General features: G+C 43.8%; 1 protein-coding gene across 1 annotated transcript in view; it reads right to left on the reverse strand.

Moving 5' to 3' along the window:
- Positions 1–21,619, reverse strand: part of arhgap35a (Rho GTPase activating protein 35a) — a 93,981-nt gene that overhangs the window by 13,602 nt on the left and 58,760 nt on the right. The window contains 2 exon segments of the mRNA XM_034700735.1: positions 3,860–4,001; positions 11,261–15,102. Of these exon segments, the coding sequence (XP_034556626.1) occupies positions 3,860–4,001; positions 11,261–14,989 (3,871 nt within the window). The 5' untranslated portion in view covers positions 14,990–15,102.

The following is a 21,619-nucleotide window of genomic DNA, read 5'->3' on the forward strand; positions in this document are numbered from 1 at the left end:
CTACAGCCGGCAGATATGCTGCAACACAGTAACACACATTCATCACCTGGATACCCACCAGGCACAACGACAAACTGCGGCTACCACGCTGAGAGAAAGCCTGAGCCGAGGAAAGATAACAGCAGCCACTATAGATTGATTTTATACAGCTGCTTTTCTACAAGAATGCATGAAAATAACACAGAGAAGCACTTCTATTATTCTCGGGGACAAAAGAGTGAGTATTGAGGCGGAATTAAGAGAAGCAACAAAGAAATGACACTGCGGAATAGAAAATAGAAATGTGGAGAAAAGGAAAATTGGAGTTTTGCCTTGAAAAATGTTGCTGTTTTCACACTTTAAAAGTTTTTTTGACAACAAAATAAACAATTTGGCTTTGTTTGAGGGATATCACATAGACCAAGGGCTGCTTTCTTTAAAAAAAAAATAGAGTTAACATGAACGCAAGACTGTAAGTGACATTAAAACAAATCTGAATAGACACAGGAATGCCAGGGTTCGGTGTAAGTTAGCTGTGACTATTTTTGTTAAGAATGCGGTAGAAGGGAAGGATGTAGGTCAGAGTGGCAGGTCCAGGGTCAGCCTCACATCGTCACTCATTATCAGCTCATACTATAGCGACAAACATAGTGTCAGCACTGTGGGGTAATTTCCTGTGAGTGCCATTATACCCTAAGATTGTAGACACAGATACAGGATACGTAAAGTTGACTTCTTATAGGGACCACAATCCGAACGAGAGAGCACATTGTAGCTCATTTCCCCTTCCAGTCAGAGTTATTCTCTTCGTGTGTGTGTGCCATTGTGTACTGCATGTGTAAGGATGTAAATAAACTAAATATTTCTGCACACACCACACACGCACACGCACACGCACACACACACACACACACACACACACACACACACACACACACACACACACACACACACACATATAAATACAGTTACTGATGCAGGCTTAAACACACAGAAGAAAGAGCTGAGCCCAAAGATTCTTCCAATTTCCTACATTGTGATATTGATCGGACAGAGGGAGTGATGTGGCAGAACATTACCTGGCAAACCCCTAGCTAAAACACCCCACGACACACACACACACACACACACACACATATACATGAGAGGGAACTGATAAGAGGAAGGAGAAAAGGGGGTTAAGGGATAGAGGAGGAGACAAATGCAGTGAATTGTGAGAGGTGATGATAGGACAGGGGGAGAAACAGAAATACAGGTTAGGAAAAAAGATGAAAGATATTAAATGTGACAAGTGAAAGTGCTCAGAGAGACGGGGGGGAAGATGACTGGATCAGTAGAAGAAAGTAGAGACACAGTAGGAGAGGCGAGACAGAGGATGAGGCAAAATACTAAAAGAGTGAGTGTGTGTAAGTGGTGGAAAACACCTCTCGAGGAGCTGTGTTTTCATCCTCACGTTTGAACACGCTATGTATATAAACGCAAACTGCTTCGCTCCTTTATCCAGATGTGTGTGATGTGAATGCTCCAGTTAACAACCGAGCAGTGTGAGGTGAAATCTAACGCGACGCCTTGTTATCTCAAGCTTTTACCCCCGGACACAGGAGGATGATGCTGGGTGTTTTGTGAGGCCGCGGTAATCCACGAGTACAGGATCTCTAATCGGGACGGAGATTACAGAGGAATGATTTGGCACATCAGTAAACACAGCAGGGTTTTGATGATGTCACTTGCTGTAATTCGACTCACTTTATGAAAGGTAATGAAATGACTATTTTTGGCATGAGAGCACACTTTTGGTCAATTTAGGTGGGTAACAAAAGTTTCTAAAACCACAATATGTTTCTATACAGTAAGAGAATAACTTGAACTAGGAAGGAAATTGAAATCTGAAATTAAAACAAAATTAGAAATATAATCTCGAGCTAGTCACAGTATAAATAGACAACTCTGTGAGACATGTTTCCAAGCAGGATAATAACTACTTTGAGTTCATTTGGAGGATTTTCCCATTACATACATGTGCTCTATTCAATCAACATTTTCTAAGCACAGAGGCTTTCAAAGGAAATGATTCAGATGTCTGGGACTTAATGCGTGGGACACTGACCGATGACCTAAGCATCTAAAATCCTGATCACAGCCGGGCCAAGAACAGAAAGACGAGTTCAGATATCTTTAAATACCCATCGGCCCTGCGCTAAGTCGCCTCTGGTTTAGTGAAACAGCTGGTGGTAGACTGAGGGCAGTGGGGCACCAGAACAGCCTGGCAGGGGGTCTTGGCATCTGGGCAACAGGGTAACAAGGTTAGAAGAGGCTATCTAAGCACATCTGTTGAGGAGTGGAGAGGAAAAAGTACGAGGGGTTGTTAATGATGAGTCGAGATGAGCTTAAATATTGTGTTTAACTCCCAATTTCAACTGGCTCTATTTCACAGAGTGATACTCGTGTCACTGTTAAGTTTCATCTGCAATGTGTAAAGCACAGAGGTATAAGGGCCAAATTCCACCAGATCTGTGTCCGCTCCGTCTCCGATCCGTCACGGCACTGGATCAGATAGGTTTTTATTCTAGTCAATGTGTTAACACCAACTGGATCCGCTCCGTTGCGTTCCGGTTGCGTCTCTGATCCGGCAGGACGGAACGCAATGGATCAGATACGCAAGACTTCTATTTCTTTCGGATGCCGGAGCACGATGCATCAATTCAGCCCAGAGCAGATGGAGCGGGACAGGAAGTCAGGCACTAAAACCAAATTAAAACCTGGTTAATTTTCAGAATATCGTTAGATCGTTTTTAAATTAACTATGACAAAAAAAAAAAATGGTATTTAGAGCGGAGCCAGGCCTAGAGTCAACAGGTCAGAGGTTTTCAGAGGCCGATAAAGACAACATGAATGAGGAGAGGAGGAGGAAAATCCTTGATTCAGTGATTGCCGTAGGAAAACCTCGGTCACATGACTCTAGCGGTCCGGCGGTCCTGCTCAGTGCTGCGTTCCGAAAACGCAACCGGTGGGAGAGAATGGAGCCGGACCACAGCGGATCGGAGACAGACCGGACACGGATCTGGTGGAAGTCCCGTGTAATGGTGGGGCAAAGTTGTTCCGCATCTGATTACGTAGTAACAGAGGTGGAATTGGGGGAAGATTGGTGCTGCTTCTCTGACTGGTGTGCACAACTCTGCAAAAGTTTGTAGTTGTCTGTCCTCCAGTGGCAGATAAACATTATTAAATGTGTTAATATATGTAAATGTGTGGGGTATTCTCTCATTACAAGTGTCAGAGTACACTGGATGGTATGCTTCATCACCCCCTAATCAGTCAAAATGGCAGCCTTCAGATTTTTCTCCATTCAAACAATTCTGTAAAATACGGACAATATTCAGTTCACACGACCTCATGTCAGGATTAAGTGTTGTAAAAACAGAATATATTTGCTTTCTCTTATGAAATAACATTTTTCAAGTTATGGAAGAGTAAAAAGTTAGTTCAGGTCCCTGGTGGTGCCCACCAATAAAGCCTACAGCTCAGCCATGCACTCTCATTTATCAAACCTGAACAAAGAATAAGAAAGACTCAAAAGAAAAGCAGAGACACAAAGGCAACGCGTGACTAAGGGAGGACGGCAGAATCACACTCTTAGCGGTGCAGACCACTGAAAGTAACAATCCCACCAGGGAGGAGGATTAAGATAAGGCAAAAAGTGTAGGAAAAAAGAGAGATCAAATGAGGCAGGTATAGCATACCTGGAGGTAGAGAGGATCCTTTGATATCATTCTTAAAACAGTTACTACTGAAACGTCTGAAAACAAAAGGCTGTGCTGCCTCTAAGAGGATGTCATTTGGCGCCTGTGCTCTTTTGTTGTGAAGTTAAACGGGTGCTCACCTGTTGTTTCGATGAACCTGATGCACTTCTCGATGAAGACTGGGATCGGCCTCTCAAGACTCACCACGGAGGTCAGTGGCATGCCAAAGTAGTTGCTTTCGATGGGTTTGGAGATGGAATGCCTGGGTTTGGCTCGAGGTTTCTACAAAAGAAAGAAGTTGAGAAGAAAAAGTTGAGAAGATGAAGCAGCTTAAGAAAAAAAGTCTACATGATTTGAGCCTGATTGACATTGACACTGCTGACAACAGCAAACATTTCCAAAATGACACTCAGCCTCGAGGCATTGTTCTTGAAATAAATGACTTGATTTATTTGGAAAAGATTGTGACCTTATTTGAATATGACTATGCTTTTCCATGTTAGCATCTTCTTCAGCACATGCACACACACCCATCCAGCACATTGCTACAAACCTTAAACTGATAAGTTATCACACATTCCTGTCTTAGGCCCTGTTCTGTGCAAAGCGAGATAAACATCAAATCCTTCATCACACCGCTCCCTTCATTCTTGCACTCCTTTCTCTGTCCTGCGTGTCTATTTCTCTCTGCACCTTTCTGATAGTTAAACTCTCATTCATTGCTTGATTCCTTTTTTAATTCATGTTATTTCCCTCGAACACATTCCCTGCAACACACTCTGCTTTCCTGCCTACATCAGCAGTAGTAGCATGGTGCTTTAATGGTGTTCAGTGGGAATGTTTTGAAGGCCCCTGAGGCCTGGATCTCGAGTAAGTCTGTCAGCCCCCTGAGGCTGTGCCCTGGCAGGCAGGGTGGTGAGGCAGGGCTGCATGGTTGGCTGCTCACACAGACTGTGGGAGCAGCGCAGGCCGCTGACAGACAGACACATAAAAAAAAAAAGAGCAGAGGAGCGCTCATTAAAGAGAAGGAGCTCTGCGTGCCCTCTGCTCCACACACTGGCCTCACTGCACTCCACCAAACATTTAGATACCACACATATGCACGGTATCTCTCAGTGGTGCTCAAGGAAACACTAATTAAGAGTGAATGGATTAACAAATCTCACCTGGAGATGTACGGCACTTGCTGGTGTTTAAACATTTAGTGACTTTATTCTGTTGTTTATCTTCGCTGTGTTCACTAGGCTCAGTAGTGTCAGGCTGTCATCTTTTATTGAGCTTCTATTCAGGAGGAGCAGGACCAATGTGTCTGCATGCTAATAGTACTGACAGATAAGTGTTTGTTATTGACAAATCACAGTTTGTCTGGAGAAATAAAAAAGATGGAGAAGTGAGTTGCAGAAATACATGTTTAATGGCAACAATCTTCAGTCGTCTTTCTTGTGGACTGTTTTGGTCAGCTTACGCAATGTAGCCTTCAACTGCCACTAGAGCTGTAAGTAGAGAGGTCTGCTGATTTTTACTCCTTGGCTTTTAATACAGCATGAGAGTTTATGTTGCTCTCTGTTTGTCTTTTAATTTACTGTATTTTAAATTGTACTATTATTTCTTTCTACTGTTTGTATTTGTTGTGCAGCACTTTGGTAACCTTGTTGTTTTTAAAATGTGCTATATAAATAAAATGTATTGGATTGGATTGGATAGAGAAGAGCTGATTGTGAAAATCAGGGCCCAGTACAGTTTTTGCGGATTAAGGCTTTTTTGCATTACTTCTTCATAATTGTTCATTTCTGTTTCTTAAAAGAGCTTAATTGAAATTTGGTGTATCTGAGGTGTTTCTAGTTTCCCTCCACAACCTTTCTTTCAAGTACCTCTCATAGACTGTGTCTAACAGGGAAGAAGTCTGACTGATGTTTCTGAAGAGGGGCTCTATGCCAAACAATGGCTGTCACTATTTTGGACATGTTGACTAAACAGAACTTTTAGTCCAACCAGAAACAGGCAAAGAAGTGGAGCTGAGGTGGACCATAAGCCTCCTGGCAAACAGCTACATCCATCCACCTGTCAGTAAACTCAGCACCCTTCTAATTAGGTAAATCTCGATCAACTTTTCCTTTTAATATCTTTAAAACGGATGAGTTATCAGTAAATTAAAATCATTAGAGTGTGAAAGAATAAATAATACGCTTTTAAAATGGGCATTTGAACGTGGGTGTCAATCATAGACTGCATAAATAATGGACGTAGTATCCATGACGTCACCTATCTGTTCCTGAGCACTGTTTTGAAGCCAATCGACAGTGGCAGCCATATTGGAAATGCAGAACTCAACCAGTCAAAGTATCACCTCAAGGGGCGGAGTTTGAGCCTACTAGCCAACAGCTGTGTTCCCGTCCGGGAGTCAAGTCAGCCATGTCCTTATTTGGGCAAAAACTCGTAATCTTAATATCTTCTGCGTTAGAAAAAAAATTGACCCCCCGTTCAGTGTGTGCCGATAGAGAAATTAGCTACGTAGAGCCAAGCCATTTTTTGAACCAGGCTGTAAACATGTTTATTAATGCTCCAAAGGTCGTCTTTTTTGAATTGGTGTCTATGTGGTTTCCAGTGTTTCTGCAGTCAGCCTCAAGCGGATTCTCAATGAATTGCAGCTAACACTTCTGCATGGGCTTCATATTTTGAGACTGGAGGTTGCTGCTTACTGTCGATGGGGCTTCTGTAGGCAGCCTCAAGTGGACACTCAAAGAACTGCACTTATTGGCACTTCTGCACTGGTTTCATTTTTCAACAAGTGAGGTTGCTGCTTTGTTCCTCTTAAAATGTCCCTGGAACATGTCTTACAACCTGCATGTTCTTGATCTTTCATAGAAGTGTTGTAGAACTCCCACACTGCCCACTTCTTCTTTCATGTCTGACCATGAAACCAGAGGTGCGTTCTCCTGCAAAAAAAACCCCTCTTCTCTAAGTTAACAGGCAAGTATACTAACTTAGCATCATTTAACTGATGCTACAAGGATAAGGTGGGATAGGACCCAATGAAGCATGGCACACTATTTGCAGATGGGCTGATGACTCGCAAATATGAATATCCATGTTCAACTGACACATCAGTGCATCCTCAGCTGTAATTAGCCATTATCTTTATTATTGATTCATCTACAGACATGTTTTTCTCACAGATTGTTTCTATCAGGCTCCTCAATCTGGATTAATCTGCATTAAACAATAGAAAAAGGGCACCCGAGCCACTTCACCACCTGTAAACTGGGTGCTCGACTGTCAGGGAAACAAAATGCCAATGGCAAAGATAACTCCACAGCACTCCTGCCTCACTGGAAGAGTCGGTACTTCACCCATCCGAGCCCGTGAAATGTTAAGAAGACTCTCTGCGGTAAAAGTGTCAAGCTTCAACAACCTCTGACTTTTCCCACAAATATCTATTTACCAGTTATCTTTCTGTTACGAGCCCCGCATGAGCCGAGTCCTGCCCACAATTCCTTCACTCATAACTCCCAGCTCGGTCCCCCAGCTGCCCTGCCCCATCCCTCTGTGACACTTAACGCACAGACATCCTTATATGTGTAGTCATTAGCCTCACATCTGCACACGCACATCTGGAGTGTGTCTTCATGGGTGCACAAAACACCCACATGAGGCTTTAATTGATTTAAAAGAGAAGTAATAACAGACAATACAAGACAAGACAACAGCCTCTGTGGAAGCAGAGAGCAGTGCTGTCATAATTCACTGCCAAGTAAATTTTGTGGCTCCAAGTAGCAGCTCATAATTTATTTGTGTTCTATCACACTGACTGTGTTGTATATCTGTAACCTATCTCAGTTTAGCAGACTGTCTCTGTGCTGTTCCTACTCTCTCTCTCACTGTCTTCTCCCCCTGCAGTTTTGCCTTCTGGCCACTCCTTTTAGTTGCTGACTGAGACAGGATATGTTGCCAGCGCTGAGAAGACAAAACAGACCTCTACCACAGAAGACAAACAAAACACATCCTTAATAATAACATACAGACACCATGGTGAGGGTTTACATACACAGTGCGCTGAAACGCAAAATAGAAATACAAAGGGGGGAAAAAACTCTTATTTCCCTTCAGCTCCATTTCATTTTCTTTCCGGGATTGTGTTTTCTCCTTCCCCTCAATTGTTCCCCCTCGCTCTTATTTTTTGTTTGAGGACACTAGACTGGAACTAGGTGACTGAGGAATTTGAAGCATTCCTCTGACTGGCTGAGGAGGTTTGAAAAAAGCTGCGAGTGAGGGAGAGAGAGAGAGGAAACGTTTCCGGCCTCGCGCTGAGGGAGAGCGGGCGGGACACAGACACAGTCGGTCTCTGCCTGAGGTAAAGGGGGTTTCAAAACAGACTCAGAGTAAAGCTTCAACTACATATTCCTACCTGACTTGACTCAGAGTGGCCGACAGTACCAAAAGGTCCTATCAAGAAAAGCGTTTACACAGCATAAAGCCACACCTTCACCATTAAATGACTGAAAATCTGATTTTCTTTTTACCCTGATGAAAACAAGTCATGGCTTCAATACATCTCCCTGAGATGACCTAATGACTCAATAACACTGCTGCTATCCCGAGGGGATTTCAGGCTGCAGCAGATTGATAATTGACTCTTCATTTTTGAGACAGCTACTTAGAAAACACAAGTGATGAAACTAGATCACATTGTTGCGACCACAAATAAGCCATAAAGGCTTGTGCTGTGGATATCTAGATCCTAACCCTGTTTTGAAGCACAAATCAGATGTAAGTAGTACAGTAAAATGATGACAACTCTGGTCCAAAATTCTGCTCACTTTAATTTTCTTGGGGGGTACATTTTTAGAAAATCTAAGTTTTATTAGTCAACTGTTTCTCTTTTCACACGCCCTCCTTAAGCAGAGGGTCAGCGCTAAGCTAGTGGAGCTTAAATATGTGCTAACCATAGACTGTAAAAGAAAAATGGATGTTCGATCAATCGGCTGGAAGGGAGGCTTCCACAAAAACTGCTCCCCCTGGTGGCTGGTTGCAGTATAGGTGAAAAACTCTGTCTCCCCCATTCATTTGAATGGAGCTGCGGTCAAACTTTAAAAAATAGATACAAATCGTACAAATGTTTCTCACACCCATATGCTGTGGTGGTGATATGTAGTTATTATTTGGCTGTTTTGTGTCCAAGGTCTCATTTTCTGAAAAGTTTATTTTCGTTAGAGGTTAAAAAACTGGGTTTTACTTCCTGATTCACTTTGATTGACAGCTGTCGTACAGAGAAACTCCATAGGATCTCGGGACAGTACGCTGTAGGGCGGAGCTCGTTACAGCGGCAACACAGAAATTACTGTGGCAACACAGAAATTCTGTACTGCGCAGACTCTGGCTGCAAAATGGCTGCGTATTCGAACAGATTTTTTGGCTTTAAAACTGTACAGCGGGAAAAGTCCATTTTATATACAGTCTATGGTGCAACAATTTCTTTTACTGTGTCCTAAACAGGGGCAGCAGGAAGTACCTGTGCCCTTTAAACTGTCTCAGTGACATCCCCCATTGGTTTCTGAGGAGGCATAATGAAGCCCACAGATGGCGGTCGACATTGTCGGGTTTCAGACTCCAACTAACTACAGGCTGGTCTAGAAACTGGGGAAGAGGTGGAGTTGCTGCCAAAGCTGAGCAAACAGTGCCAACCCCTCAGTCACATCAGCTGTGACCCTTATGCCCAAGTTTTATAGTATGGCTACTCAGTTTTTTGGGAGGGAAAGGTGGTTCTGTGCACACACTCCTGGTGCAGGACATTTTTCAGTAGTACAAATGCATCGACTACACAATGGGTTAAGTTAGCTGATGCATAAAGAAAATAATTTAGTTAAGGCAGGTCGGAGCTATGCGAGAAGTAAGCCTTCACACACGATCTTGTACATCACAGCTGAGTGTGTGAAAACATTAATCATCCCCCTCCTGTTCCACCCCACTGACAGCCATGGTAATTATCACAGACACACACACACAACATAAGCAGCTGTAACTCCTATTCAGCTAGCACCTCTGCACCACGCTATGTGTGTGAATGAACAGCAGCATATCAGGCTGATAAGCCTAACAGTGTAAGGTCAAAAGCATCGTCACAACACATCTGAGAGACACGCACAGAAGCAAACAGGAGAGAGGAAGGCAGAGGTAGGGGGGGAACAAGAAAGGGGGAAGATTCCTGCGTGAGCAAAATAAAAAAAAGAAACAAGAAAAAAGAAATCCACTATGAAGAAGAAAGGAAAGAGAGATTTAAGGGGTGCATAATGCAAAGAGAGGGAGACAGAGTGTGAGAGGAATGTGAGAAGCAGAAAGTATGAATCAGCAAGAAGAGAAGACAAACACTGTGAGTATAAAAGAGAATGAAAGGAAGGAAGCAGAGAAAGCCAAACTGACAGGCAAAGATCGGAGTCTTGGGGACATGTCGACTAGCTTTGGCACACACTCTAGTGCAGAGGAACAACACTGAATAGTAAATAACACTGTCTCATCTGGGTAATAACTATGTCAATCATTGCATCACTTACGTGCCCATAAACTGCACGATTGCACAGATTGTGAAATTATTCTTTATCATTTATGTGGACAGAAGATTTAGTTTTTTTGTTACTGTTTCCTGAACAAGAGGCATGGTAATAGTGTTTTTGGTTGTTCAACTTTTTTTAAATCTAAATTTCTTCCTATGTTCAGCTACAGGGAAAACTTAAAGATGGGTGATGATGTTCATACATTTTGATGTACGATCTCAATTGTCAAATACTACTATGCCAGTTCCCACAGTGGTAAACTTGCCGAAAACAGACATAGCAAATAAAACAGCACAGTGTAAACTCTGCTCTGTCTATACTCATTAAGAGTTTCTGCCCTGCGGTAAGGAAGTTTGTCTCCTTCTCCTCTGATCATCTGGCTTGTTTACAGAATTCTCTGGGAGCAGTCAGAGCAAAACATCGGAGACAAGCTTTCAGATGAACTCTAAAACTATGTCACTTTTTTTTTAACTGAGCTTAACTATAGGAAACAGTGAGATTACACTGAAGTCATTAGTCATTAGCCTTGACTTTTAGCGATAAACAGATATCCACCTAAGAAATAAGGTACTGACTCTCAGCCAAGAACTAATTAAAACTGTAGATAATGGATATGTTATCCATTCTTACCCTTAAAGGAACATAAGCGGATAAAGTGGCTAAGTGCACAACATCCTCCTCTGATACAATGTAAAGCAAGCAACAGAATGGAAAATGTAATTTCTACAGTGTTCAATAAGTGACACCAGCATAAATACTCATTAGGGCCACTCTATTTTCAGTTAAGAGGTTGTTTTGGTTTGGAAAATACAAGATTTTAAGTTGCTATGTGATGTATTTGTGCAGTGGTGTTAAAAAATAAATCTGAGGATAAAACTTGTTATCTGATGTGTTCTGATTTTTTTTTTTTCAGCTACATAAATTCAATTTGTTCCCAATTTCAGATATAACACTTTTGTTAGTCAGGTAAAAAAAAGCCATTAAAATACTAACCTTTGTATTTCTCCGAAGGCTCTTAAGAATATTTCTTCTTTTGGGGTCCTCACTCTCTTCAATGGAGTTCTCCTTCTGGGCCCCTCCATCATCCTGACTGACCTTGGGAGGACCTCCCATCTCATCGTCACTGCCTATGGAGAAGCTTGTCCTGAAACTGCTGAACTTGCCAAGCCGTTTTGATCTGTCTCTGTAAAGCTTAGGCTTTACTCCAATGGCTGACAACTTTCTCCTGCGCTCCAGTGAGCTGCTATCAGCCTCGCTGTCTGACCCATTCCCCCCTGCGCTCCCATTAGAATGACCCTTGTTGGCATTGCGAATGGTGATAATTTTGCCCTGTGTGCTGTCGTGAGGTACAGAATAGATATTCTCCTCTTCTGTGGGTCGAGGTTTGCTCACAGCATCCATAGGTTCAGCGTAGTCTGAGGGGTCATAGCCACCGTCGCTACCTGGGGCCCAGGTGACAGCTTGAGAGCGACGGTTGGTACCACCCTGCTGATCCATGTAGGGGCCGAGGTTGACCTTGCGCACAGGTTTGGGCTTCACTTGCGGAGGAACCTTGTTGTTAAGCTTGCTCTCAAAGGTGCTGAGCTCCGAAATGACAGAGAAGGTATCACTTGAATCCAGATCTGGCAACTTGAAGCCAAGGTGGGAACTCAGGTTGCCATCCTCCCGAAGGGTTGGGTAAGGTGGCGATGGATCAATATCATCCTCTGAGTCCATGAGGATGTTAACTGGACTTGGAGAGCCACAGCGAGGGCTGATGCTCTCATTGGTACAGGCCTCAGCAACATTATCGTACATGTGCGTGGCCTCCACAATAGTGCGCTTCTCTACCACCTCTTTGAGGAAGGGTTGGAAAAGGTCTATCTTATGAAGCCCCCCTACCACTCCCCCGTGTCCACATATAACTGTATTAAACCTTGCCTCTATTTCATGGGCCAGTTCCTCTCCCTGACTGATCTGTTCCTTAGCTGACTCTGAGTCTGACAGCTCCATCTGGCTCTCCCCTACTGCTAGCAACTGGACCGGGATGATGTCTTGGACCTCACACAGGAAAGCACATAATGTCTCCATAGAGGCCTTACGGCGAGCAGAGTATACTACAATGTAGCCATGGACAAGCTTTGTCTTGCGGAGGGAGAATGAGGAATGGAAAGACAGCAGTGACAACTCAACATTCTGCCTCTGACCTCCCACACCGACATCCAGCAAAACAGAAGTCCCGCTGCTGAGGCTGGCGGCAGGACGACAGTGCTGGGGCAACAGGAAGGGTGCGAGGAGTTGGTCAAGGTCATACGTGTCTCCACACATGAGACACATGACTATCCTTAGGTCTGCCTCTAACATTGCCTGGGACTGAGAGTCTCTGAAGGCAGATGATGGAGGGGGTAAGGGAGGGGAGCTGCTGCCTATGCTTCTCCGAGATTCCAAGAGGCCCTTCAGCATCTGGTTGAGCTGCCTCTCATTCACATTGCGCCCATATCCCACGCCTGGAGAGGCAGGGTCTAGGTAAGAGCACTGCAGCTTTCCGGCCACCTGCTGCCCTTGTTGGATGAGAGTCTGAGCCGTCTCCCCCCCAATATCCCCTATGGAGCCCACCCCTCGCTTGGTGACCAGGAGGAGGGAGAGGGGGAGTTGGGCTAAGCTGTTTTCCCTTTCTCTCCTGCTTATAGTTGACTCCCTAAGCTTCTCCAAACTCTCTACAACATAGGAGAGGGATTCCTTTGAGTTGTACAAACACAGGCAACCCAGGGGTGTAAAGGTTGGTGTGTGGAATGAATTGACTGGCAGACGTACATTACCCTCAATAGGACGAAGAGCTAACTCATACAGCTTGCCATCTAACACGTACCTATCATCACTGGTGCACAAAGCCCTTATCTCATTTGCCATTTCTCTGGCTAGCCCATCTTTCCCTAGGATGACAAGGTTTATTCGTTCTGCCCTCCCCCCCTCAAGTCTTGAACTTTCCGATGATGCATAGCGGGTAGGGAATCTGGAGGCCAGTATCTGCTCTATCTTGCTGTCCACACAGTGTGGGCTGTTGGGACAAGTGTCCTTTGTTGGGTGGTAGACAAAGTGGATATGTTTCAATACCAGAGCATCCCTTTCTGCCTGCAGCTTCTGCAGGGCTTTAAATCTTTGCTCTTCGCCCAACACCTCCTGAATGGCTCCCATTTTCTCTTTACTTGGCTTTGCATCCACTTCCAGCTCATAAAAGAGCTCAGAGTATTCAAGAAGCAGCTCCTGAAAGTCCTCTTTGGCTCGGTCAATGATTTCCTTCTGGTGCTTGTTGTAGATATCCAGATATTCAGCCTCATCCAGCCACTGGTAGAAGTCTTCATTCATGATGAAGCTTCGGGCCTCCTCCCAAGGTTTTCCTGGTGTGATGAAAGGAGAAACGCTAAGCTTCTCCTTGAACTCCCATCTCATCTCAGCCCGTCTGCGCTCATTTCTCAGCTGCTCCAGGTGGGTTTCATAGAGAGTTTCAGCCGTAGGTGTCTCCAGGAGGTCCTGGGGGATTCGGTCATCCTCCATGATGTCGATGTGTGGTGTGGTCTCCCAAGGAGTGTCATCTAGCACTACAAACCACTGGGAGAAATCTCTCTTTGTCTCTAGGACTTTCTGAACCCCAGACCAGCTCAGGTGATCTATCTCGTCCAACTCTGGTAACAGCACAGCCAAAGCTTGTGGTAGTGTACCTAGGTAGGCCTTCCTTCGTTTCTCTATATGCTCTAGTTTGAGTCTATGCACATGCTGCTGGAAGAGCTTTTTAGCTTTAGCTGTCCCCTCAAGGAAAACATATTCCTTGTACTCCGGGGCAGTCTGCATGCGGCGACTGACATTGGGCCAGGTCTCATTGTGGTTCTTAACAATTCGGGTGACCAGCCACTCATAGCGGTCTTTGGCTGAGGCGATCTGTTGACTCTGCTGTTTCAGTGCCTCAAAGTAAGGGATAATTTTGGGTTTTCCCCTACCCTTGTCTATAAGCTGAACCAGTGTAAGAAAAGCTAGGTCAACATTGACATTAGACCTTGCTGATGTTTCTACCACCTGTAGGTTCTTCTTGGCTAGGGCAAAGGTGTGAGAGTCTTTAATATAGCGCTCAACTCCTTCATCACATTTGGTGAGAACCAGTACCACAGGCTTCTTCGTTTTGGCTAGCTGGTTGTACAGATTGGTCACAAACTTCATCTGGTCTTCAAAGCTACGGTTCATACCCCTGCTAACATCCACACAGAGTAAGAATCCATCCACCATAAGCTTGCCTTCAGGCATCTGCTTCTGCTCAAAGTCCTGCTCAAGCCCCAGCTGATCTGTGCAAAAGTACATCAGTTTCTCAGCTGAAGCCAGCTTGGTGGAGGCTGCCCGCTTGATGTAAGGTTGGAGTGCCGTGCTTCGGTGGGGCTGAAACGTCTGATCATCTATGAACTCTGTCTGCTCCACCACATTCATACGGCATTCTGGCCCCTCTTCCACCGTCCGTCCAGATTCTCCCCAGAACAGGAAGTGATCATTGTTCACCACGCGGCCTCCAAAGTCGCTGGTGCTGAGAACAGAAGTGTGGTCCAAGTAGAAGTCATCTGCGCTCGGCCGGACAAAGCGGTTACACAGGCAGGACTTGCCCACACCACATTGTCCTTTCTCCTTCTCTGTGCCGGACAACCCAATAACGACCAGGTTGTAGGTGGGTGCCCGGACATCTTGCTTTTTGGCCATCATCATCGCTTGCAGAGGCTCATCCTGCCATGCAGGCCGCTGGCTTTAGGGAGAGGAGAGGGTTGCCAAAGAAGGAGGGTTTCCATGCAATAGGGGCTCACAGAAGCTGGGGTCTGGACCTGCAAGAAAGAGAAAAGAGAGAGAGAGTGGTGAGATACAATTAATCAGGAGAAATGCAGCCCAAAATTCTTCCAGTGACATGCTTTATTATTAGAAAGCTGTTGTGTCTGTCATCGTTATTCCTACTGTGGACTGTTAATAATGTTTAATCTTTGATCCTATTCCTCCACTGAATGTTTCCTGAAAAGATTGAGGTCAGTAGCAAAGCTGCTGGATTGCTGCACATTACTTGACTCGGCTGTATTTCAGTAAAAGGAAATTTTTACCCCATTTAACTCATTCAATTGTTATACTACCAGGGCAGCACAGCTAACAGTGGTGCCTTCCACATTTGATTCCAATGCTCTTTGAGACTGTGTGTGTTTGGGCTTATTATCAGACATCTAATAGTGTGGTTGGATGTCTCACTGCCAGCAGCAGTGGAACAAAGTTACGTGGGGTTTTGACTGTCGCAGAAAACTGACAAATGAATGTGCACACCAACACATGCGCACATTCCTGACTACACACTTGTGAAAACAGGCCCGCTAAGCTCCCTTCACCCCAAATGAAAGACACACACAAGAAGATGAAAGCAGATAAGTGTTGCAGAGCTAAAGTTACTAATTGGCCAACTAGGGAAAGCCATCTGCATTTTAAAAGGCTGCACTGCCTGTTGGCTGACTCGCCTCCATCAAAAACATGTTTTGCTATGTTTCTTACCAAACAGCAGTCTGCAAACAGATCAGAGTTGGCTCATGCGCCATCACTAATGCCTCAACATATTTACCTACTGATGCATTACATTTCTGTTGTGCTGCCAAGACACAGCACATATACAATCAAGAACATACAGAGCCTTCGTTCTTTGGCCAATCAGAGTATGAATTATTCCAGAAGCAGATCAGTCCTAAAAATAACGAGAGTGCGGATGAGGGATCGGGGGTGCTCCTTTAAGGAGAGGCCCACTTTGACGGCACATTCTTTGAAGAAATCAAATCTTCTAAGACAGCCAGCACAGACTTGAAGTATAGGACCACCCCCTTTATGTCACAACAGCAGCGTTAATGTAGTAAAACAGACATTAAAACCACTATTAATCATGAATAGCTCTTTTGACAGGGAGCACAAAGAAGACAAAGCCTTCATTGCTGCTGAATTGAATTTGTCAGACAACAGTGAACTGTGGATGCGCAAAGATGAACTTCAAAGTCCGACAGTGCTACACCAGAGGGGCAGACAATGAAAAGGAAATGGTAGGAGGAGAAAGAAACTTTCTTCAGTGACACACACTGCAGATAAAAGGCAGCCACACACCTGCTTTATATTGAGTACAGCATACACCGTACATTTCTAAGAATTACGTGTGAAAGCTGAGTGCCACTAATCGAAAAACTAAAGCCTGGCATTTATGACAAAGTCTTAAAACACCAGGTTTTACTAAAGCAAATATCTTTCAGACAGTGAAATAAAATTACAGAGGCAATACCTCCCAAGAGCCGAGAGAAAAGGGAATAAATATCAAAAAGAATAGCTTGTGTTTTGATATTGTAGAAAACACATGCATGAAAAATGTATCAAGGTACACAGGCATAGAACCAGTCCATGTAATACTCAGGTGTGGTTACATGTGCTCAAACAGACTGACATTTAATACACCAATATAGGTATCAAAGATTGGAAAAATGTTAAATCCAAGGTCTTCTCTTGACTATGTTGTAAATATAACTATTAGTATTTGGTTCTCTGTTTGTGCATGTATGAGCACTACAATTTTTCAACTTAAGATTCTGAACACTCGACAGAAGTTTGTGTATAGCGGCCTCCCCTCCAATTGTGTTTGGTCAATTTTGTATTGTTGGTGTGTATTTTGACATGTGGGTCAATGTGTGCGCCCGTGTAGATGTATATGTATGTATGCTTGTGTGTCTCTGCGGGCATGTATATGTGTGCACTTGTGTGGACGTGCCTGTGCTTGTGCATGTCTGTGCAGGCAGATATATGTTGACACGGATAAGGGGGGTACCTGCCTCTAGATGAGGTCCAATTATTCCATGATCATTCAATTGAGTATATGTGAATAAGAATATGAGAAAAACAAATAAAGTCTTAAAAGTAAAAAAAAAAAAAAAGATTCTGAACACATCCAGCTTGTAAACAGCACGGTAGAAACAGACCTGACCAGTTGAGAGAAACTGCGAGGGTAGTATTTATAGAGCAAGAGTCAGCAGGTTAAAAGTGCACATGTGGTCCTGACCTGATCGTGTTCACATTGCAGAGACGGCAGGCTCAGAACATGACCTGCCGCTGCTACATGTAGTCCAACAGCCAAAGAGAACATTTACACAGCCTGCTAATTATCCTATTATACATAGTATACATCCCCCTCCTGTTCTCATAGAGGACCAGGTTCACATACACAGAAATGAACAGCTACATACAAAAGTCTGAACGCTTTGCTACAGGAATGGTGGTGATATTTACGTCAGTGGTCAAATACTGTCTACAGGCTCAACCCTGCTGCATTTTTGTGACATGCCTGAAGTGGCTGCCTGCTGAGCTGACACAGGGTGTTACAAAGAGATAAGTAAACAAGCCTGCTACGGACCCACATTAGCAATGATGCCCTGTATGAGCGTACAATCAGGAATGCACGCCGCTATTTTTTAATCCTGGAAAACATACCAGTGATGATCATTTCATGGGAGAAGTAGGTCATGTTTGTGATCAGTTGTGAGAGAGTCTGGATTAAACAAAGTCAAGTGCTCTGAAAGTCACCGTGGAAGTGCAGGGAACGCCAAGCTTAACACTCTCACAGATGCATAGCTCACATCTGCTTCACTGACCCCACCTATGTTTCCAAGAATCTTGCTTCAACGTGTGGAGAAATGTGTTTGCTAATCTACATGCATGGAAATATTGTCTTCTAAAGTTTTAGGAGTAGAGTGCACGTTAGGTGTGCTACAGAATTAGAGTTTTATTCTTAACAGTTTGATTTATTTTGTTATCTAGTTCAAATTTTAGTCACTTTTATTCTACTTTATTTATTTATCTATGTACTTATTTATTTATTCATTTATTTTAAGTATAGCATCTTATTTTCTTTTGATGGTTTAATATTTAAGTGTTTTATTATCTTAGTAAAGTATTTTATTTTGGTGATTTTAATTTCCTGTGTTGAGTTTTAACCATAGACTGTATAAAATATGGACTTAGTATCCATGACGTCACTCATCTGTTCCTGAGCGCTGTTTTGAAGCCAATCGACAGCGGCAGCCATATTGGAAATGCAGAACTCAACCAGGCATAGTGTGACATAAAGAGGCGGGGTTTGGGCCTCTAAGCCAACAGGTATGTGTTCCCGTCCAGGAGTCAAGGCAGTCATGTCCTTATTTGGGCAAAAACTCGTAATTTTAATATTGCCGCTTGGTTCTTAACCTTGGGATTGTGGGGTGGGTTTGGGATCGGGGCTGGGGGTGGGATCTTTTTCTTAATTTATTCTATTTGAGGTTGTTTTTATGTACAACACTTTATGTTACAATGCCATTGTATGACAAGCGCTTCATAAATAAAGTCTGATTGATTGATTGACTGATAAGTGACAAAGAGCTGATGCCTTTTTCCAACAACCTCTTAAAGGAATGACAAACAAAAGGTGACTTAATGCAGTTTTCTCCTCTTTCTCTCAGAGCTGTCCAAGTGAAACGTCAACGCCAGACTGGAGGAGACAGCTCAGAATCCAGCCTTAACTGATGTGAGGATGCAATGGTTTAGAACATAGTGGCAGAGCATAATAGATGGAAATATAACGGTGCATGAGACTGACTGCCGTGCCCAAGCCAGACTGACAGAAACATAGAATTTATATGACATTACAACTGCACAATTCAGCTTGTTTCAACAGCCTGTCTCCTGGCAGTCCAAGTGCTGCTCTTCATACAGATACAGTCTCGTAGAGAATACATTTTCTCTTCCTGCAGACTTATAGAGACAACGCTGCCGGAGCTAAAACTAATGTTAGCAGAGTCCAGTAGTAGATCAGTCAGGCAGCCAGTCTCCTAGTTCACCCTGAGGCCTGGTGCCAGGTGCCTTGTGCGCATGTCTGGCCACATACCAGTGTCTGGAGGCCTGTTAAAGGCTGAGGCAGAGATGGGTTAGGGCCTGTGTTGCATCTACCTTTGACCCTGAATGAGCGTGTGAGCAGAAAATGAGAGGGGGAGAGAGAGCAGGAGGTGGATGAGATGTAGGAAGACATTGTAGGGGATGGGAGAAAGAGGCTGTGCACATAGTGAGGATGGGGGAGAGGACTGGGTAAGAGAGGAAGGGAAGTGGGGTCAGTGGACTGGGTCTTATGAGCTCCACATTGGAATCCCCTCAGGGCAGAGGCACTGGGCGTGGTGAGGCCTGAATGAGCTCAGGGTCAGGGTATGACCCATCACATTGCTGATCACAAACAGCATTATACAACCAGGACATAGCCAAATGCCACATCTCCATATCCTCTCTTGCTTTTTCTCAATTCTTTCTCTCACATGCATTAACAGTCACAACAAACACAAGACAGCTATCTCGCCTTGACCCCAACCAGCCCCTTTCTAGGTCACTGACTGTATCAAGGACAGAACGAGGCGAGGGAAGATAGGATGCATCTGTAGGGTATTGGAGTGCAGCCTGAAGCTAATGCTGGGGCGGCAGGGCGTGAAGTTCATCATAACACGTGCTACAAAGGGCAGCGGGGAAGAGGCTGAGTTCACTGCCCATGAGAGGAGAGCATGAAGGCTTCATGGGACGACTGCATTCCTTTCATAACAGAGAAAAGAAGAAGAGTGAGCTGGGGGAGTGTTGTTCAGCCAGGTCTGTTTTCATACACATGAAGAATAGAGACATCCTGATACAATTTCTTTCTATCCATTAACGATCATAATACCTGGACTTAAGTGTTGGACAACACAATAGTGTGTTAAGAAATACATCAATCCTGTATTCTTCAGCTGTACTCTACACCTCTCACTCTGTATGGACCTTATAGGATTGCAATCATTGTTGAATAACCTGATTAACTACACTGATCTTAACAAGCCTATCTAAAGCAAGCTGAGGATCTAAAAAAAAAAGCTAAGCCAAGTTAAAGGACACACTACAGGATAATCGAGCTGATTTTTGTCCCAATCTCCCCTTTACGATCAATGTCAGCAAAAAAGCCCGATTGTCTGATGTTTGCAGACATCGTGTCTGATTTTCCTGTGGTGTGGGGTGTGTTAAGAGTGATATTGCCCGGTCGGAGACGCTCAGAAGGCCTCAGAAGGAGAGATTGTGAATAATGAACATGTTTAATATTTGCGACTAGAAATCCTGTGGTGTGTGGGATGCTACAGGCTTTTTCTCTGCGTGTACCGGAGCAAAAGCCAATCAAGACGTGAGCTGAGGAAGTAAAAACAAACAAAAACATGACGCAGATGAAAACAAAAGTCTCTTGGACCTCCGAATTGGAAGACCAACTGGTTGATTTGTGGCAACAGCATGAATGTTTGTATAACGTTTTGTCTAAAACCTACCACAACTGGACGGACAAAGAGAAGAGGTGGACCGAAATTCCGTCCGCCATGTTTGTTAACACCAAAGTCACATTTTACTCCGTGAAGAACCTGATACTCTGCTGAAGAATCGGTTAGTGTGTGGTGTGTTCCGTTGTGCACACCACACACTAGTGTTGTAGTACTTGAGACCAGTCTAAAGACCACTTATTTCAGGTATCGGTCTCGGTCTCGTCTCGGAATTGAAAGCATTTTTACTCAGTCTTGTCTCGGTCTTGGACTGGGCGAACTCCGTATTTTATATCAAGACCGGTCGAGACCACAACTGATGCACCCTGTGTCAACACCTATAACCCATCCGAATAAAAACACTTCAAATATTGTCTAGAGAAAATAAAAAATGCACATAACTAATTAGAAAAGAAAGACTCAACAAAACAATCCTCCTACCTCACCTGAGATCACAGGCAACAGAAAAGTGAAAGTTTAACTTACAAAGACAAAAACAAAACTTAAGGAGTCAAAAGAACCTCACAGCGCGTCAAAAGAAAGGCAACAAAGATAAAACCAAACCTTGTTTGTTGCTGTCAATAGTATTTAAAGCAAACTTAAATAAAAGTGTTTTATTTTGTTAACTCTCGTAATGATTTTTCATTGATATATATGGTCTAGATCTTGTCTCGGTCTCGGTGCACTCTGGTCTCGGACATGTCTTAGTCTCGGTTGATGTGGTTTTGACGACAACACTACCACACACTATAAGATCAGAAGAGAGAGATCTTGTGCGATCTATTTTTTGTTATCATCAAGTGTGTGGTCTCTAAATGTGTGAAGGTTTTAAAGGTGACATCATGCAAAATGGACTTTTTAATGGTTCTCTACCTGAAATATGTGTCCCTGGCATGTCTACAAACCCCCGAGAATGAAAAAAATCCATTCTGCCCCTGTTCTGATTTCTCCACCGTTCTGTAAATGTGTGTGAAACGAGCCGTTTCAGACTTCC

Source organism: Notolabrus celidotus, chromosome 14 (genome assembly GCF_009762535.1).
Source record: "Notolabrus celidotus isolate fNotCel1 chromosome 14, fNotCel1.pri, whole genome shotgun sequence".
Taxonomy (NCBI): domain Eukaryota; kingdom Metazoa; phylum Chordata; class Actinopteri; order Labriformes; family Labridae; genus Notolabrus; species Notolabrus celidotus.